Source organism: Trachurus trachurus, assembly GCF_905171665.1.
Source record: "Trachurus trachurus genome assembly, chromosome: 12".
Classification (NCBI taxonomy): Eukaryota; Metazoa; Chordata; class Actinopteri; order Carangiformes; family Carangidae; genus Trachurus; species Trachurus trachurus.
This window is the reverse complement of record NC_139908.1, coordinates 9,627,177-9,648,567: the sequence shown is the minus strand read 5'-3', so window position 1 is coordinate 9,648,567 and position 21,391 is coordinate 9,627,177. Positions and strand designations below refer to the sequence as shown.

The 21,391-nt window shown below is 41.1% G+C and overlaps 1 protein-coding gene across 1 annotated transcript in view; it reads right to left on the bottom strand.

The window, feature by feature from the left end:
• Positions 1–11,731: 11,731 nt before the first annotated feature.
• lamc3 (laminin, gamma 3) overlaps positions 11,732–21,391 on the bottom strand; it is a gene marked incomplete at both ends in the record, with an annotated part of 111,749 nt that continues 102,089 nt past the window's right edge. The window contains 9 exons of the mRNA XM_083983926.1: positions 11,732–11,994; positions 12,518–12,617; positions 12,731–12,871; positions 13,529–13,731; positions 14,252–14,354; positions 15,586–15,732; positions 16,262–16,481; positions 19,038–19,172; positions 19,527–19,603. Coding sequence (XP_083840052.1) covers positions 11,732–11,994; positions 12,518–12,617; positions 12,731–12,871; positions 13,529–13,731; positions 14,252–14,354; positions 15,586–15,732; positions 16,262–16,481; positions 19,038–19,172; positions 19,527–19,603 — 1,389 coding nt within the window. The remainder of the gene's footprint in view (positions 11,995–12,517; positions 12,618–12,730; positions 12,872–13,528; positions 13,732–14,251; positions 14,355–15,585; positions 15,733–16,261; positions 16,482–19,037; positions 19,173–19,526; positions 19,604–21,391) is intronic.

Below are 21,391 nucleotides of genomic sequence, written 5' to 3'. Positions count from 1 at the left end.
GGCCTTAAAATAATGTTTCCAGACTCACTGCAATAGTAGAAAAATGGTTAATAGGATGAATGGTGGTGCCGCTGCAGCCTGAGCCGGGTCGCGTCGGCTGAAACTGCGCTATGTAACTTCCCTGCACGGGTACGAATCACCGCGAAACGGTTAGCATCGTCGCTCAGGGCAGGTCACAAAACAACATTGGTCACATTGGTGCCGTGACCCGGAGTGTAACGGATGTCCGCGGGTATAGTCACAGTCACGAGGTACCAGTGAGGAGTAGTGGCGCAATGTGGTGGTTAGCGGTACTGAAGTTAAACTCACTCACCCACAAAAGATGTGCTAACCCACTTGCCAAGTGGTCATTGACCTCTTGGCGAAGCGGTTAGCATCATCGCCGCGGTGCAGGAGACCTGGGTTCGAATTGGTCACACTTAGTTGCAACTACATGGCATTAAACATTACAATCTGAAACCTGTCTCTTGGGATCAACAAGTACTTGTCAACAGAACATATACATACTATATAGTGTGCACACAGTTTGAACTGCAAGCATATATTGGGCAACATTGGAGCTGTGCATCTTATCCAATATTCTCTTTTTAACTTTACTTTGGTTTCCACTAACTCAGGGGGGAAATCTCTGGCTCTTCAGTCGCTCTGCTCCGCTCTGTTCACCAGCTAATTGTTTTGTCTATCTGTGGTTTGCTGCTAAGCAGACAATGTACAGTTAGTTTTTTGAGCTTTCTCGCTGACACAAAGCTGCCAGCTGCTGCCAAAAAAATACGGCAGCAATGAACGAGGCCTTGGTGGTGAACGAGCCGAAACAGTATAGAGGTTGTAAAACCAGGACAGTTGGCTAAAAAGAGGCTGAAACACTCAGGGCATAGTGATCCAGTCAGCAGGGAGCTGGTAGGAGGCTCATTTTGCTGCTTTTTTTGGTGATTTATTCACAGGTGGCGTCAGATCACTTATTTCAAGTGGCTTAACCCAAACCAACATCCTGCACACAGCTACACAGGATCTCTAACTGTGAATGATTAAAGTTCATTGCAGCCTCGTGAAAAACACAGAGCGATTTCCATTTCTCCCTAAATATAGTAAAGTATTTTATAGTAGAGTATTTTCTCTCTGTTTTTGCAGTATATTGTATTTAGAGAATTAAATAAAGAAGACAGCATGCAGAAAGTCCTTGATCACAATGAAGCAGTGCTACAAGCGTACCCATTAGCTCTGTAAAATGCATAATGAACGAATTGGGCTTTTGTCTTTTTAGGGCTCAGACCTTCAATGTGCTGTTTTTTTTTTTTTCCTTTTCTCATGGTCGAGTTATTGTGGTGACACAAGTTCCCCTGATAGCAACAAATCCTTGATAAGGTAAACTGCGCTTACCTGTCTGAGAGAAAAACAATTCGGCTCCAGTTTCTTTTCAGCATCTCTTGGTTTCTTCCACTTTCAACAGAAGCTCTACAAATGTTGTTTATGACCTGACTCCATCACTGGCAATTTGCAAGGCATAATGGAGATATTATTTTGGGAGTCAGAAGTGAACGCTGCTCCATCATGTTGTTGTCGCACTACACAGCTGTCCTTGGGTCGGTTTGCCGAGTCGGTCTAAAAGATGGTGCCGATTTTATGACCCAGAAAACACACACAGCTGAAAGTAAAAATCACACCATTTCTGCAGAGGACAATTATCTTCTCTGAGCCAAAACTACAGCCAGATATCACTGGGAATCTGTGTGAATAAAAAAAAAAAAAAAAAAAAAAAAACATACGAAATAAATTCCAGTCGAGGCCCAGCCTGAGGTCCAGCACTATCACATGTCCTCTCTTCAGGGCGTCTAATAACTTGTTGATGTCCATGGATTCTGGTAATTGAGGTATTTCATTGTGCTTGACCACTCTTGCCTTTTTTTTGTGTGTTGTTGTCACATGGCAGTACACTTTCCTCACGCTGTGACACAAGCACGTCGTCTTCTATTTAGAGGACAGATCATTTCTTGTTAAAAGTGGGAGCTTTTGTCATTTCTCTCTGTCCACTCTCCTGTGGAGCAGCACACGACCTCACTTCAGGACAGAGTTCATTTTTCATACGCTCCCACTGGGTTCATTTCTATAGAAGCATTAACAATTTTTTTTCTTTCTTTCTTTCTTTCTTTAAAAAAAATCATTTACTGACAATGCAGCTGCAATTGTGGTTTGAAACAGAACAGACCCTCCATTCACTGACTAACAGTACTTAGCCTATTTTTCATATATTGTAAGACAAGTTCACACATGCAACTAACCATTTTAACTAAGTACTGTGAGCTATTGTGGTAAATGGACTTGCACTTAACAGTATATACTGTAGCTTGAACCACTCAGCGTTTTACACTGTTTTTTGTCACATTCACCCTTTCACACACACACACATTCATGCCAACCCCATGCCAACAACAAACGTGTGTCACCACTGACACAGTGTCATTTTGATGCTGCATGTTCTGCTTGCTACAGTGGTTTGACAGCTAATTATGGGAATAAATTGTAGGTGATGCGAAATCATATTGCCCACTGCTTATTACAGTAAATGCATCCCCACAATCTAATGTTGGTCGTGGTGAATTCAAACGGCTAAGGCAGGTGTTAGTACAGTTCAGAGTGGAATAATAGTTTGCTTTACTATATATGTTCAATGTTATCAATGCCTACAGTATGTCCTTCAAAACTGTAAGCATATGATTTACTTTATTAATCACCAAAGGGAGCTCATCTACCATTTGCAGAAGAATTAAAAATGGCTGAAGGTACAAAATATCTTCTATTTCTTTCTCTCCGTCCACCACCTATGTTTTCTTCCACCTTTCATCAAGGTGTTATGAAGTAGAGTTGTTCAGAATGATCTCTACCATCTTCAGTGTGCGTCTCTCCACCACATCACCCAGTGAGTCCATCAGGGAAACACGACTGAACTCAGAAGTCTCCTGATATAATAAAAGTGCTTCAGGATGTTTAAGTCTGTGTCCTAGCAACGACTACATGGAGAACTTCACATGTAACCTCAGCAGTTGCCGTGGGTGCGATGTACACTCGGTCAGATTGTTATGATTATCTCCATATCTCCAGCTCTGCATCACCCTTGTTGGGAAGAGAGTTGATATTTCCCATCATGACTTACATCTCCACTTCCAAGCCTTCACCTTTCCACCAGCAGCAGCACGGCAACCACAAAAACACCTCTGCATCTCAGCGAGGACACAGAGGCATCCTCCAGACTCGCTCCGTTTTCAATGAAAGAAGCTCCTCTCCTGAACAAACTCCTCTTCCCACAGAAGTAACAGTTTTATCCATCGGTAGTTGACAAAATACGACAAAAACACAACAAAAATAAAGTAAAGGTGGAGAAAAAACTCAGCACTACTACCAGACTTGGCTAATACCAGTTGAATTGCATGTTCTCAGGTAACAATGGTCCATAATCACCATAAGTGTAATAGCAGGGCCAGTATACATTGAAATTAATAGTGCAGCCAGAGGGAACCATGCTGTGGAAAAGCTTTCCAGCGATATGAAAAAAAGCTTTCTTCCTTTCTTTCTTTATAGAGGCTGACACTTTTACTTAAGCTGTCTATATATTATTACTTTTCATTTTTTAAATTGTGGTAATGTGTCTTGTTTTGCGTTTAGGATTTAATTAGTTTAGTTTTTTTTTAGTTGAATGTCATGCGGTTCTTTGGTTTTTGGTTCTTTTAACATCTTGGGGAAATTGTTTTTCATTTTAACATGTCCAATGCATCACTGGATTTCTGCTCATGTCAGACAATACACACAAAGTCAATCAATTCTTATTTGAAAACTTTCAGCCCTTCAATGACGGTTATCCGCAAGTTTTCTCTTCTGCTAAACATGTTTTTTTGTTTCAAACATTATTGTGTTTGTACTGTACGGCAAGAGGTTAAATTCATTTGTCTGTCAGCTCATCTACCATTTGCAGAATAATTAAAAGCCTGATGGCTGTATGAAGGATCTTTTATACCTCTCCGTCTTGCAGCAAGAAGAGAGGATTCTGCTGGGTTTTTTTTATCCATCAAGGTGTAAAGGTGCGTTCACACCAGAGCTTTTATTTTTGTAGCTGGCGCTCGTGTCGCTCCAAAAAATTCGCTCTGTCACTCAGCTGCAGTCGCTCGTCAGTTTGGAACGATACAACAGATCGCTCTGATGACGTTATTCAAGCGATTTCAGTCGCTCTTTTCTTCCCGTTTGTATTGGTCCAGCACGGCTGACATTTTACCTGCTGCCTCTGTTTACCTGTTGTGGAAGTCCCACAAGCGCCGTACAACGTCAAGCCGGCTTTGCTCTGCCGGACCGGCGGAGTTGTATTACGTTTCTATGATTTCAGTAGTTGTCATAGTTAAACATAGATTACGGCAGCCAATCAGCACTGAGCGACGAGCGACTGACGGCCGGAGAGGATTTCTCATCTCGAGCGACAGAGTGAAAAATTGCTCCGTCGCTCGGAGCCCCAGCGATTTTTCGCCTGAGCGATTAAATGCTCAATCGCTCGTTTGCATTGACTTAACATGTAAACTCGTCGCCAGCGAGAAAAACAAAAGGTCCGGTGTGAACGCAGCTTTAAGTGGATGATCCGATTTGCCCAGAATGGCCTCTCACATCTTCAGTGTTCATCTCTCCACCACCTTCCCCAGTGAGTCCAACCCGGCTCCAATCACAGAGCAGCTTTCCTAACTAATTTGTCCAGACTCCTTGCATCCTGCTGCCTCCCCAGCCGACTGCAGCACTGAACAGCACACTCGCCACCACAGACTGATACAACATCTGCAGCATCTTACTGGACCTTTAATACAAAACATGATAATGTTGGATAACAGTGAAAAGAAAGGGAAGCAGCTCACAACAGTCGTTGGGTATTTAGCTTCAGATTCTGTACCTTGGACCTTTAAAAATATATTTGAACACATCCATAAACATTACAATTGATGAATATTGTAATTATTCCTCAGCTATGACTCATCTTTCCACAGCAGGAGAATGTGGTAATAAGATACCTTCAGATGTATTGAGTGGGTTGAGCCTCGCCTAAAAAAAGACGTGCCACCTCTGAGATTTCACAAACTCCCAGTCACTATCACGCAAGTGAATATTTCTCCCAAGTACAATTATATTTGCATGACTGCTTTTACAAAAAAAAAAAAGAGAGAGAAGAAAACATGATATCCCTTACATTTGGGGCAGTGACCCCCACGGAGCTCAAAATGAATTCCATTTATAAATTGATAAAAAATAAATGAGAAAATATGTGATAAAAGCCAGAGGAGAGTTTTTGCCTGATCATCTACCTGCCTGTGTTAGAAAAGGTAATTATTACACATCAGTCAGCCAGAGCCAATTTTCTTCAAACAACATTTGAAACCATATGTATTTTCCAAATTAGCTTTAGCCAAAAATAACACAAACGCATGTCAGAATTAGCTCCACATGACAGCTTGACGGCAATCAGGACAATTTCAGGACCTAGAAAACCATTAAAGGTCAAAACAGGTAGAGAGAAGTTCACATACTTACCTTGTAAGTGCATAATTATCCGCACTTTGTGTGTTGGAGACTTAATATAACTTCTCCCTCTTAACAGTTATATCTGTGTCATTAGTGTCTTGAGTTGCTTTTACGTCTTAGGACTCTTTCATACCATGTTCGTCTTGAATAGCTTCTCTTAAAAGCTGCACCAATCATATTTTTATATTAATAATAAATCAAATTGCTGTGTGTTATGTTGTCACATTGCACTTTGGTGACAGGTTGCTAAATACTTGGTGTGTTTCTTGTCAAGAGCCAGACAGACAAATTATTACTTTACATTGTTTTTCTTTGTGCATAAGGCTGAAGTTATTTTTACAGCTCATATGTAATTTCAATTTCTTGGACAGCTTATCTATCATCTGTTAAGCACTTTGGTATAGGTTAAGTTTGATTTATTGATTGTTTTGGAGAAACTTTGTGTTTTTCTTGTCAAGAGCCAGACAAACAAACTATACTTTACTTTTTTTTTTCTTTTGCGCATAAGGCTGAAGTTATTTTTACACACACATGTATTACAGTTTCTTGGACAGCTTGTCTATCATCTGTGTTTGGGGTTACCAGTGAGCCGTTTCAGGTTTTAAATGCATAAAAGTACCTAGTTTATAGCATCAAGGCTTTTTGACTTTGTCAGGAACCTCTACTTAAACAAAATATAACTTTTTTTCCCACAAATTTCTAAAATGCTCTGGTTAAAATTATGACATTTGTGGTGTTAGGGTCAATTTAGACCCGGTTATAACGATATGAACAATAATGAGAGTTAAAACTGAAATCATAAGTTCAAAACCAACCTTTTCATGGACAAGTAAGCCTAACAATGTAACCAAGAGAAGAAAAACAGATTGGATGAAAAAAAAAAATGTTTTTAGTGTATTTTAGAGCTGATTTAAAACACGGGTCAAAACTGACCCTAACACCATACTGTAGATGGTAACGGAAAGCGAACATAAGACGAAGGTTAAGCACTTTGGGTATAAGTTAAGTTTGATTTATTGACTGTTTCGGTGAAATGTTTTTTTTTCCCTCTAGAGTCTGAGGATACCAAAACTCACCAGGAAATTGACAGCAAATAATGGATCATCAGGTGGAAAGGAACATGAATCCACATGAATATAATGTGTAAACTCAAAGCCATGGTCGTCATGGTGATGCTAAGGTGATGGTGCGTCAGTGGTGTTTTTTGTTTTGTTTTCAAGAGGACAGGAAATCAATAATTTTAGGTTCCAGTACATAAAATGAGGTAAAGAAAAACATGTTTTTAGTGCAATACAAGGTAAATTATTGGCTGGCTTTCCTGTCAATCATCCATTCGCACCGTAGGCTCTTCTGTGTTTTTGAAGACTTCCCTGTGGAGTCAATTTGGGACCATATGTAACTTGTTTACCACAAAAAAAAAGATTTGTTTTCGTCTTTATTATTTTTTATCTAAATCCCGTTTCATCTGCCAGTTCTTTTAAGCATCTTTCCTCCATTGAAGACAGACATCGGCGGCTCTCTGCATATCCATAGCTTTCATAATTAATTTGGGTTCGGTTAAGGCTCAACAATTCCCAACAGGACCCACAGTATGTTCTTCAGTGGGAAATCCAACAGCACTGGAGGCATGAGGTGTGATTGTAAATGAGGTTACAATTATTTCATCATGCAAAAACCTTTTTCTTTATAGTTTTAACTTGAATGATTCCACTTGTTGCAACGCTGCGAGCGGATTCATTTCCAGTCTTGTCACGCTGCAGCCCGACTTCTCCTTTATTAAAACAATGGGCCGACTTGAACGCTGAATTTTTATGTTTAGAGGAAGAATAGCTGTGTTTTTCTAAGACTCCCTCTGCCAGTTCATGTATAGCTGCATCCTGGCACAGCTTTTGGTGCAGCAGATGATAATGACACAGGTGATTTAGCGTAGCATGTGTGGAGTACAGATGCTGTGCAGTCTGACAGAAAATAGGGCAGATTGTTGTATTTTTATTTTTTTAAAATTTCGACAAAACTGTGTTGCGGGTTGGCAAAGATGCTGCAGTTATCAGAAACATACCTAATGCAATGTTTTTAAGTACATTTCTGCATTAATAAGCTATCACAGGTTACTGGGGGAAAAAAAAGTCTGCAAGATGAATCCCAAATAGTGAGAATGCCTGTGTGGGATTTCTTTAAACCTAAGGACTCATTCATTTTCCCCCCTGTTGTGCGCCTGTTTAATCTATACATCATACTTACAACACTCTCAAACTCCCAGCTGCCATGTGGAGGCTTGATGCCAAAGCAAGTGAAGAGACAAGGGAGACGGCAGCTCTTGAATTCGACTTTTCTGGCAGGATTTTGCGGAGAAAAAGTGAAGATGGGTTTTTTTCCCTTCTTTTTTTTTAAGGGGGGGGAGGGGCGCGCAAAACATATTTAGTTTCCTTTCCCGAACTCATTTGAAGACAAGCTGTGAAATGGGACGAGAGGCACAGTGGGGTGTATGTCAGCAACTATCTTTGATGTTAAGGATTTGCACTTGTGTTGCCTGCTCAGACCATGTCGGCCTGTACTATATTTCGGTGGATTTACCAGCTTTTTGTGGATTTTAATGCAGCTAATTTGACACTGATGTTTTTTTTGGGGGGAGGGAGGGAGGGAATTAATAAGGCACATTGTTCTTTATTCTGATAATCTATCCTTAGCACAACCCCCCGGGACAAACTGCTATGTCGTACTGAAAGCCTTTCCTTGTAATGTAAAAAGTGAAAAGTATGTAAGCTCCATGTCTTTATATGAATAATCTACTGGTATATAAGGTTGCTGACTTTTTTTTTTTGCCAGGGGCCATGCAGCTTTAGCCCTTGTTTAGCATGATGTCATGTATGTTATGTAGCCATCAAATGCATGTTCACATTTATTTAAAAATTGCTCTGGAGTTAGCTGGAAACTTTTAAAAGTCAGTAGCAGAATGCATTTTTAACCAACACATGGAAGTAACATTACTTCCATTACTTTTTTTCTCTATTTTTTTTTTTGCTAGCTAGCTAAAAGCTGATGAAATTTACCAGGGACGCACAGTCTCGACTGAGCTCAATCACTGGCTGCTGCTAGAGATTCCTGCTTTTATCTGAAATCAAGGACTCTCATTTATAAAAGCAACTAGTACTTGATGTAAATCAGGTGCCATCATCCTTGTAACGTGCATATAAGCCCTTCACATGCAGCCACAGGGTGGACAAGGAGGACACGGTTAAACAAGCAGCTACATAATCACAATACAAATAATTAATATAATATAGCTGCATTTTGTATAGGGCCTATTTCACTTAAAACTATTTCATAAAACAGAAGGATGATGGGAGCAACCTAACAGCATGTCATTCAGGCTTGGTGATATCAGTCATTTGGGAGGATTTATATTTATATTATATATATAAAATAAAACAAAACAAAACACGGAACATATTTCATATAGAAATATGTTCTGTATATTGTCTAATACCCAATAAAACTGACACTGAATGCCTCATACAGTGTATATACTGTATATCAGAGAATATACAATTCAGTATCCAAGGATCTCTCAGAGACGAGAGACGACAATCCTGTTTCTTGAAAATGATTTTCAGCGTTTTGGAAATTCCCCGTCTTCTGAGGCAACACTACAATGAAACGGCTGATGTTTACACTGGGAAGACAAAAGTGTGCTCATTAAAGAAGAAAGGTGAAAGAGATGGTTTGAAATCAACAGGAACAGGAAGCCTCCCTACAACAGGTGAGGGAAAGAGGTGACGGAGGTGAGCTGCTCAGGCAAAAAAGAAAAAAAAGAAAAAAGTGAGTGAGTGTTCCTCTCATGCTCCCGTCTTTCTTCTCCAACTTTCATTTAAAAAACAACAAAGTCTCTTCTCAAGTCTCTGTGACTCTCTGAGACAAACACTTTGTTTCAAAGAGTTTCTTCATGTTTTTTTTTTTTTTTTTTTACCACCTTTTTAACACCATCACCAAGAAGTGCAAGTAACAGGTCTGGTGTAAAAACATGAATACCAGATTCTAATTGTCTACTTTATGATGTTTCATCTCGTGTTTGTTAAAACCAACCCTGTGCAACGGCATGTGTGTCTAAAAATATATATATTTCTATAATTTGAAAATGCTGTTCTGCTCTACTGCTCTACTACTTTAATGTGGATGAAGCAGATGAAGAACTGAATATGACTCGTGCTGTGATTTGCACCAGCACCTGTGATCACGAAACCATCAAAAACTCCAGCCAATATCAGATGTCATATTAAAAAAATATATTACTTCATGTATTATTTTGATTGTTGGATATTAAATCAGAAATTCCTCGCATTACAACTCACCTGAACACGGCTATTATTACTTCACCCGGTCGGAAACAATCCTGCAATATTCAGTGCTAATATGAAACATGAATATTCTAATAAAGTAATGACTCTGTGGTTATTCCCTATCTACACGCTTTCAACAGTCATGAATTTCGATTTCATTTTCATATGGTAATGACACTTATCTCTACTGAGCCGCTAAATTGAGTGAAAATTACTACTAATTTCCAAAACTTTGAGCTGCAATTTATCCACATGACGGATTCCCATGAATGTTCTCCTTCAAAAACTGGAATACTAGTCGTAATTATGGTTCTTTTCCAAAATTGCAAAATTGATTATCTTGTTGGAAGGTTCAAAGGAAGCTTGTCTGTTTCTTGTACAACATTTGGTTAATCTAAGTTTCAGGGTTGAGCGCTTGTCATCCAACATCCTATATTGATCTCATTTCCCTATGCATGTTCAATGGAGATACAGGAAAAGTTTTTTCTTATTTCAAGACAAAAGGTTATAAGTTGGTCTCTACTTCTTTTTGGCTGATAAGTAAGTTGCTATTGGAGAATGGAAAGATAGACCTGGGCTAGCAAGTTAGCATGCTAACTTCAATAGGAATACAATGTATACAATATAATACAAACAAAATGATACCCATGATAGGTGCAAATAGAAATTTAAATTGACTTTTGAAAAATTCACAAACAACAATCATGTTTTTTTTTTTTTTCCAAGGACTGGATTCTTCTTTTATTGTTTTTTGTTTTTCTGAGTGTTCCTTGAACCACCCACTACAATTTGAAGCCTTTCATCTGCTGAGAGTAGCTCCTCCACATCCATTGTAAATTGCATTGGTGTCTACTAAAAACATTCTGGTCGGCAAAATGACTCCTTTAAGTGCACTTCACTGTATAACGGTTTCTATTTGAAACTTAAATACTCTAAATATGGTTAGAATTACTATGAGTAGATGCAGATGTGTAACTGGTTGTCTGTTGTCTGATGCCTAATGAGTTATTCAGCATTTTTAAGAACAGAAAAATGTGTCTGGTACAATATATTTAGATATCTCATCACTTCACAGGTAATTAACATATTTGTAAACCACTGATTGGCATTTGCTTTTACACTTTGATCACCTGGATCCAGACAGTGTGACCAACTGTGACCCCAAAGACAAGGCAGGTGTGAGCATCATCACCCCAGTGACAGAGACAGAAACACGGAGAAACTACAAAAACAGGGAGGTAGGCACTGTAAGAATCCTGAACACAGGTCGTGTGCTGTTGAAGCCTCACCTGAACCTCACTGAGGCCAAGAGGACTAATTGTTAATTAAGCCTGGTTGATGAAAAAGAGCTCAAGTGTAAATGAATGTGTCAGTATGGACGAGCACTCAGACACACCTTTTACCCCCGCAAAGGAAAATCAGCATTATTTTAAACTTGACAGCGCACTCCAGCAGTTCAGAACGGCTGAGTATTATTCATGATGAAATTAAAGTTTGGATGCCGTTGCTGAAAAGAAAAGAAAAAGTGGGAGAAAAAAAATTTGGTGGAAAAAAAAAAAGAAAGAAAGAAAACAAAACAAAAAGGAAGACTAGGTATAAATCATGGGAGACAGGGTAGAAAGCTGTGGCTTTTGGTGGAAATGTGTGTGTGTCAATGCACTGTGGTGGTAAATTGTACCTCTGGGCTAAAGGTGGAGAGAGGAAGAATATAAAGAGGATATCACTGACTGTTTTGAAAAAAAGAAAAAAAAAAAAGCCCAGACTCTTTTGTTAACAAAATCCTGCAAGACATTTCCTGACATTGAGCTGTCTTATCACCGACTGGATCCCCGTCATCTGCACTCTCCATCTTACCCCTTACCCGTACCTGTGGCCTGGGGGCAGGACTCAGGCAAGTTTAAGGTAATGTCCCTGAGACTGTCTCTCTCCTCCCTGATCTCCTGTATGTCCTGTTCGATGAGGACCAGCCGGCTCTGCTGCTCCTTGGCGGCCGACTGCAGCTTCTGGATCTTGGAGCCCAGCGTCGGGCTCTCCACGCTGCCGCGGAGCATGCTCAGACGACGCGCCGTCGCGTTTAAGATCCGGTCGAAGCGCTCCAGCGGCACGTTGGCATCTGGACCACGGAGGGGAAAAGAGAGGATGGGGAACATGGGCATCGTGGGCATCATGAGTTTCTGTTTTTTTTTCTGTGGCTTGCAAATGGCAATGAGTGATTCACACGTTGGATCAGCCTCCATGATTACCTAATTATAGTGATTTGGTCATTATCCTTGATGTCTGATGTTAACACACTGGGCGCAAAGTACCAGATCCCTGGCTTCCAAGCTAAACAGGGACTGTACTTGAATGAAAAGACCCGATTATAATAAGTCAGGGATATACAGTACAACTGAATTGTTTTAATACACTTAAAAATGTGCCCACTAGAAAACACTGCTGGGCCCTTTGAACAAGTTAGTCTTCCTTTATCATGGGGATAAAAATCTGGGAAATATTTCCATGTTAAATGAGGCATTAAAAAGCACAGAGCTCTTCAGCGATGTGACATTTAAGGTATAATGAAGATTTATGACTTTTTATAGACACAAGACTAAAAAGTGGCCATAGTGGAAATCATCTATAAGAGAGTGACTTACCAATCTTGCTGATTAGGTCAGTTAGTGTGACAGAATAGGCCTCTAATTGGAGCTTGGCTGCTTCCACGTCTTTCTTTACGCCGGTCAGGGACACGTCGGGCTGGGAAACAAGAGGAAGACACGGACTAGGAACCTTCTTTTAAGATGCGCACACAGGAAGCGCGGATCAATATTCATAGATTCTGCCTTTCAAAACGTGTTATGTGGCTGTACCTCCGAGGTGATTTGGGATTTTGCTGCGTCAGTTAGCGTCTCGTGTTCAGCCAACTGTTGTAAAGCAGAGTCTATATGGGAGCTGAGGTGAGCTGACGCAGTCCTGGTGTGTTTGGCCTGGGTCAGAGTGGCCTTGGATTCCTGCACACACCAAGGAAGAAGGAGAGATAAAAGGCAATCGACTCTTAAATGAAGCAAGTTTATTGCTGGAGGCTCTCTGAAGCTACACCATATCCCGAACATGCTGATATTTAGCAGATATAGTATATATAATGTGAACTGTTTCCATACTAACTGGGCTGAGGCTGATGGGAATATCCTCAGTTTAAAGGTGTTAAAATAAATGACAGAAAAAGCTGAAGTTGATGATGCGCTAAATGAAAAGTTAAGCAATTACGAACATTCGGTACATGAGTGACTGAAATGTCATGGAGATCCATGGCAGTGATATTTCATTGCATAAATGGAAATTTAACCTGCATGGATCAACAAAGTAATTAGGATTCATCTTGTGTGGATCATGTGTGTCATTTGTACAAAATGTCATTGCTATTGATTCAACAGCAGCTCCCCAAATAACACAAAAAAACAAAGGTAAACCTTATGGAGGAACAAGTGGGAAGTGAAGCTGTCTCTTAAATTACTATGGTTAATTCCTCTAGGGTGCATTTTATGTCAGAGCAAAATTTCTTTGCAATCCTTCAAATATTTGTTGAGATATTTCAGTCTGGACCAAAGTGACCGACTGTGCTGGAAAATGACAACGCCATCCCCTAAAAGCAAACACTCATATAGTACCTTTGCTAAAGTTTGTGCCGCCCGTTCCAGCTCCTTCGTGGCGTTGGTGGCCAGGCTGGCGGTTTCCATGACTGGTTCCAGCATCTTCTCGATCTGCGAGAGCTTCCTCCTGACATCGGCCAGGACCTTTTCCCCCAGAGGTTTCTCCTTCTTCATCACAGCCTTGGTCTGGGCCTGTCGACGCGGCCACTCCCTCACCATGTCTGAGTCCAGATATAGCGAGAGAAAGCGGGGGATTGGAGACGAGACAGAATCAGCGTTGGGCTGAATTTTAAAAAGCTACGTTGACATTGGATCAACATTCATATTTTCATTATTCAACATCTGCTTTATTCTGTTTTGCTCTCTGCTTTGCTGTTTCATTGAAAGTCTGAGCAAACAAAAACTACTTCAGATTCTTTTCATGTTGCTATAAACAACCGGCATTTTTGCTCATGAACTTTATGGTGTTAAAAATTCTCAAAACATTCCTCTCATATTTTCCACATAAGCTGCGGCTGCATTCAATACATGACAAGTGGGTCAGAACATCACAATAGCGACGACATGTTTATCATTAGTGATACTTGAGTGTGCAGCTCTGTTTCTGTTTGTTTTCGGTCTTTCGGTGCTTGACATTTCATTTTGAGTGGAATAATTCAGTCAGACTTTCAACGAAAACAATAATGCTACAGAGTCAGTGAAGAGAGTAGAAGAGGATAAACAGGCTGGATGCAGACTCACTTCCTAGTTCTCTGTGGAGGGTAATGGCCTCTGATTCCACCTCTTTCCCCGACACCACGGCTGACAAGGCTGCAACCTTTGCCTCTTCAGCTCGAGCTTGAAACTTTAGAAAAAGAAACATGACTTCAGTGGAGCCAGGTCTGCTCAAACAATATCCAAATATTGAATGTTGAGTAAACTGGGGGTGTTTGCACAGTCATGGTGGCGGCTGTGAAGCTGTACTTGGAAAACAGAAGTGAATTTGAGCTAAAAGCTAACGCCAGCATGCTAACACGCTGAAAATGCCAGTACTGATGTTTATTAATCATGTTGAAGAGGAACTATGCAGGATTTGTAGCTTAACTATGCTACATTTTTACCTTAATTAAACAGCTTTGGAGTAATTGTGATGGTTTGATAAATGGCTTGACTTGTTATGAGGGAGAATGGAGACTCTCTGCCTTCCACCTTAGCGTGTCACTTATTGAATCTCTTGGCTGAAAAACAACTTTGCAAGATCAGCGCCGCCGTCCCGATGTCGCCCAGCTCTCGTCTCTGCGGCATTGTGACACAAACGTGCCCTGTAGCCTGTAATCTCTTGTTTATGACGGATTAAACTACAAATATACACGTTGTAACATTGTATATGATGTACAATGTTATCTACCACTCTATTGATTAAATCCTCGCCTGCTTCGTTGTAAACAAATGCACATGGCCGAGAGGAGGGTTAGCAAACAGCGGAAAAAAGGCCAGACTTACATAATTCCTCTTTAACTATCTTAGTTCAGTGTGTTAGCATGCTAGCATTGCTATTTAGCAATAAAAAAAAATCTCCCTCTGTTTCTAAGTTGCAGCTCTGAATAATGACCAGTGGTGTTTCTGCTGCACATTGTGATGTCACAATGATGCTAACCAAAGGTTTGCATATGAATTCAACACTTCTTCATTTTACCCTGTTCGACCTTAACTATGTCAAATTGTATGATAATGGGGTGTTGTGTGGAGCAGTGGGTAGAGAAAGTGCCCCATATGCAGAGGCTACAGTCCTCACTGCAGTCAGCCAGGATTCGAATCCTGCATCAGGCTGCCCTTTACTGCATGTCATTCCCCCTCTCTCTGCCTCCCCATTTCCTGTTTCTCTCAACGATACAATCAAATAAAGGCAAAAAACGCCCCAAAAATATGTTTTGTTTGATAATATGTGAATGGAACTTGTTTTGTGGCGCCTGTGTAACTAACCTTGACCCCTGACCCCTGAGCATCTAAATTGATTTTTAATGCAAAATCTGAGGAAATTGCTTGTCTTTACATTCAGCATTAAAAAGGAAAATTGTGACAGTAATTGTCGTCACCTCACTGTTGTCCCCCATCGTCTCCAGGCTCTTGTTGACAGCCTGTTTCATTGACTCCATCCCTTCTCTGATCTCACTGATCCGCTCGTCTTTGGTCTGAATCTGCCGCTCCAGCTCTTCTGTCCGTCGGCGCAGCTCCGCACCAAACTAAACAGGAAGCAGGGACAAAAAACACTCAAACTCAGTGCTTTGGTGAAAACAGCATCAATTTGTTTTCACTCTTCAGTCTTGTGAAACCCTTTTACTGCTGCTATTTTGAGGGGGCACATTGGCCTGTTTCTGTGTCGTTTTACAGTGTGTTGTCTGCCCAGAGACACTGCAGTGGTTAATCGTCCTCCTCTGGAACAACATGTACCCCCATGAGGAGCAGACCCTGCCAGAATCTCTTCTCCTGTGCCAACTCAGTGCCCCCTCCCCTCCCCTCTAAAGGCATCCTTTCCAAATGTTAAACCAAGGAAAAAAATGAACTGGAGTGAACTGCCCACTCTTCACAAATGAGAGACGCTTGTATCTCTGCATGATCCCTGTTGAATGACCCGAAGTGGTTTCTTATATAAAAATGTGCAGCTATCACACTGGCTCTAATTAGACTAAATGAGTCACTCATTGGCCCACAATGTGAGATAATAATACTTCAGATTCCACTCGTTTCCCTGCAGGTGCTGTCCAAACTGACCTCTCTTGTGTGGTTAGTGGGATGCGTTCGGTTGAGCTGTGTTTGGTCGGGCGCTGGCGATGGGCTGGCATCTGTCAGAGCCAGCTGATGTAAGGATGATGTGATGTTACCCAGGGCAAGCTTTAAACCAGCAGCCTCCTCCTCCAGGGCCAGCTGCTGGGCCACGGTCTCGTTCACCTGCGCTGTCAGATTCTCCTTCTGCTGCTGCATTTGTGTAATTCTGAGATTACAGGGATACGGAAACAGAGAAAAAGTAGTTAAAACATAAAAAAAACATCTTAAAAAAACAAAACAATACACTTATATCAGGCTGTCATTTGATTTAGTGCTCCGATGATGACAGGAGATCTTATGCTGCAGACTCATTAGCATCACATACAGTATATGTCATATTACTCATTTTCATATCTCAGATTAGACTCATTTAAAACAACACAATAGGAGACGTCTCACACTTTTCATGAATTCTTGAAAGGTGTACGCCGGGCAGTGCGGTGCGGATGTTGAAGTGTCATTTTTAACACCTCCACAGCTGTAATGATATCCATTGTGTGTGTGTTTTTTTTTTTACCTCAACAGAACAGATCTCCTGAAAAATCACAGTACTTTGTCACTTCAAATACCGCACACACACACAATGAGCACACGCTGTTCTCTTGGGCCGCAAGAAATAATTCATTTTAACAATAATTAATTTAATATGTTCGGTAGAATACCAGGATGTTGCAATATTGTGCTTTGAAGTATTTTTTTTTGTGCTCGAGACGTGGCTATTGCAAAAACGCACATTCATGAATAACTAACAGGCTGTCTACTGTATGAGCGCCTTTCACAGCGACCCATATGGTTAATGTCTGCTCGAATAAAGGCCACTGAAACTACTTAATTAAATGTTACTCTCCGGACATGTAAGAATGCTCTGTTGTATTGTTTAACATCGTTTTTGCCTCATAAATGGATCAGGCCTTGTGCACACCTGGCACCACTGCTGCTTATGCTACACTGACAGGTGAAAGAGCTTCTCAGGATGGTTGTTGGAAAACTGGAGAGACTCGGCTTCTGAGACATAGACAATAGGAGTAAATTGTGCACAAACATCAGCATCTGGGACACAATTTAGAATAATTAGTACATTGAGCATTTGTTTATGTTGTTTGTTTGCTTGCTTGTAACTGGTCTTTAACTGACTGTTAGTGGTTGTGCTAATGCAAACTCCTGTCCCTTTGCTTCCTTTGGTCTGTGATGTATGGATCCCTGGCTGTATTGAGTTCACTGCAGTTCAAAGGTGGAAATACCCATACTAATGGTATTGACATTTAACCCTAACCCTAACCTTAACACTTCAGTCATTATTCATCACATATTGGCATGTAAACAAGGTTAAAATGGGGAGTCTTTATGGTTATTTGGCGTTTTGGAGTTGTTGGATTGTGTATTTGATGCGTTTAATGAGGGAAACCAAGAAATCCCACTAGCTTCCATAGTGTAGCTCTGAGCAGATCGCGGCTCTGCTCCGCCGTTCTATTATAGCTTGCACCGACAAATAAAGGAAACAAACCTACTGCTATGACTACAGGGATTATGGCAATGGCCAATGCTGAACTATCCCTTTAAGAGTGCAAATATGACTTAAAGGAGGTGGGATGTCAACTGCCCATGAAAGAAGAAACATTTACTGTATATAATTAACTAACAACAATATAAAAAGTAGTTTTATCATACAGTATGTATAATTAAATGGCTCCTACTGATGCATTGATGCATTTTACTACAGTTGCTGTTCAATATGGGACCAGTTTCAACTACTTTATATACAGTTTAGAGCTGTTTAGAGCAGTTTAACAGCTGTAAACCCAGAGGGAAGTTCTCCTCTTTAGTGTCATAAAATAAGCCGGTCATCATGGAAAGATTAATCACATTGGAAGGAGGAATCTTTTTTCAGATTTCAATAGTTTTGTCATGTCTCACTACTTCTGTCTTGCTGCCACTGAATATAAATATACAGCATAAAATAAGTAGTGTTCGAATAAATAAGAGCTTCTGGTGTCAACAGTCCCCTCCACTCGTCGTAGTGCAAGACCCATTGTTCCTGACGTCTTCAATACTGTTGTCATTTTTCTGTCCTATCACCAGAGTGTAATTGATTTTCTTAAGCACCACCACATGGGGAAATACAGTATGTGTGGGAAATGCAATTTTATGCTACCCATCTGCGCTCAATTCACATCCTCTAAAGTGACACACACACACGTGCATGTATACAGTGTCGTCGTACGGCGGAGCTCCGAAGATTAACAGAACTGTCCTGCACCGAGCTGACTACTGTTAGGAGGAGGGGGTAATCAATTTCGAGTTCCTCGCTTCTTGCTCTCATCATGGCCACCGGAGGGCTTTTTGCATCATTCAGTCTAGCATTCAGGATAATCCTCAGAGCAATCACACGCTAGGAGATGCAGCGAGCGTGCGGCAAATCCAAGAAAGCAATAGGCTTACAGTGGAGAGAAGCCGTCCCCCTGTGGCTAAATGTCTTACTCCTAAACTCCAATGTGCTTTAAGAGGCTGCTGTGAAGAAGAGGACCTTCAGCTGTAATACAGGGATAGGTGCACTTTGTTAGAAATACTGCAAAAGCACTATAATCCAGGGAGTCATGCAGCTTGTTGGGATTTCGCAATAAAGGATGCTTTATGAGAAAGGGAAACATTCTTTCTGCTTGTGCTTGTCTGTGGGGGCGTGTGTTTGGGTTGATTTTTTTTATTTTTTTTTGTTTGCACTCACTGCTCCGTTAGGCTCCTGATGTACTCCTCAGTGGAGTTGTCCTGCAGTAGATCCATCAGGAAACCAAAGGTCTGCTTTGAAGCTCTTACTGCCCTGCTGGCTACGGCCTCAATGTGGTCCGCTGCTTCCCTGTGACTAGAGGGGAGGAGGGGGGAGAAAAAAATAAAATAAAATAAGGGAAGACAAAGTGAAAGGAAGGGAGGGGCGGGGGGGGGGGGGGGGGGAGAAAGCGAGGAACATAACAGACCATTACAACTGCCTAAGGAGAGATGAAATGGATTTCAGCATCGATGACTTCCCCTCGCTGCCTCTCCACTGCAGATTTCTGTAACTACCACATAATAACGCTGCGTTCTCCGAGCAGCCGAGGGCATTGATGCACTGAGGCCTGAGCACAATGTTACGAAGCTCAAAGGAAATGTCTCCACGGTGATATTTCCTTAGACTTGACCACTCAAGAGTCCGTGGCTGGCGATCACGTCTTCTTACCTTTCCATTAGGACCTGCGAGTCATTGACCATCATGTTCCATTTGTTGGGTCCTGACACCGTCTCAAAAGGAATAATCTATGAAAAAAGGCAGAGGGGGAAAGCAGGTTTCAGGCTTTGAAGAGACTTCACACCATTTTGACATGTTTAATTAAATCATGTGAACCAAAGTCTCCATCTAATAATTAAGAGATTTCACACTTCAGCTGACTGGAGAGTTATTTTTTTTCCTCCCTCTCTCTCTTTGCTCAGAGAATTTTGCATCCATGTGAAGGCTTTTTCGACAAATCTGGGCGCAGTCCAGAAAAAAGCAGTCATGGATGGGTCTGCCTCCGAATGCTGCTGGTCTGGGCTTTGCTAACAAACCATAAAAACTCATCTAATGCACCTCTCCACTTAAATATATGTAATCAAAAAGTGTTCAAAGCGAGGGCGTGTGGTAAAACCTCCCTCTAAATAAATCCCCTGAAGTTTGGTCCTGATAAATGTAATGTGTACACAGTCGAATGCAGTATCCGTCCCCGAGTGACATTTAATTTGAGAAAATGCAAATAAAAATGGGAAAACTAAATCAGCAATTGACACAGCAGCATTTTTTCTTCATTTTTTTTAGGGAGGTGCGGTGGGGTGGGCTGCTCTTCTTATTAATATGGAATTAAATTGCAGCGGCTTCAGGCTTACCCAAGTGATAAGGGCTACAGAGGTATTTCTGCACACACACACACACATACACATTCACATACACACAATCAGAAATAGAGAGAAAGCTATATACTGGCAAAACAACTTCTCTCATCTCCCAGAACCTAAATAACGTGGCAGCAGTATCCATAATAGATTCCTGCGAGCGTCGTGGAGAGACAGTGGAAAAGCCTCGCGGTGGGTGAAGAACAAGTTGTTAATTTTAGCGTCCATCAAACGTTGGGTTTCAGTTTGCCACTCAGAGGGAGGGGGGTGGAGGAGGAGGAGGAGGAAGTGCTGCTGGTGGTGCCGGTGCTGGTGTGAAGGTGGGAAAGAAACATTGTTTTGCTTTGAGGGATCTTTGTCGATCTACACAAAGAAGCCCCAGTGGTAAAGAGCAGCTTCTCATAACAAAGGCAAAGGAACAAAATAAATAGAGTGTTTTTGCAACTGTCCTACTGTGGCCCTGGAAAACACATGCAAAGACACAAATGTGCTGCAAATTTAGAAAACAGCTTCGTCAATTTGACAATACAACACGACACAACACAACTGAAATGTTTCTGGGGACAATGGGGGCACAAAAAGGTGGCAGATGAGGTTCAGTCCTTCCTGACGTTAGAAGTTATGAAGACGGCGACAGAGACGGAGTTTGTAAAACTTCAACCTCGGATGACTCAGGTATTATTTCAGATATTTACAGTTAGCTTAGCATTAGCCTTTAGCCGGGTCCGTCACTTTTTTTTTTTCGGTGCCAGAAAGTGAGTTTTTTGCAGCACATGCTCTGTCAAGTTGAACATTTACAGAGCGTTTGTGTGTTTTGAGCTTTCAGGGCCACCGTACCATACCGTCCATCTCCACCTCCCGCTGCTCAAACAGAGACAGAAACATTGTTAAGGACAGTTTACACCCAGGCCACCACTCTGGTCGGCGCTACAGGTGCATCAAGACCAAAACAAACAGACTGAAAAACAGCTTTTATCCCAAAGCCATCACAATACTGAATGCAAACATGAACTGACTATATGGCTATATTCATTATATACATATCTCTTATTTATATTTTTATACATATACTCTCATATTTTACCCTGTTAGTCATTAATGCACTTGCACTGTCACTTTCTCCATATGCATACTCAGGATCATAATTGTTGATTGTTGAATAACTGAATGTCGGCACTG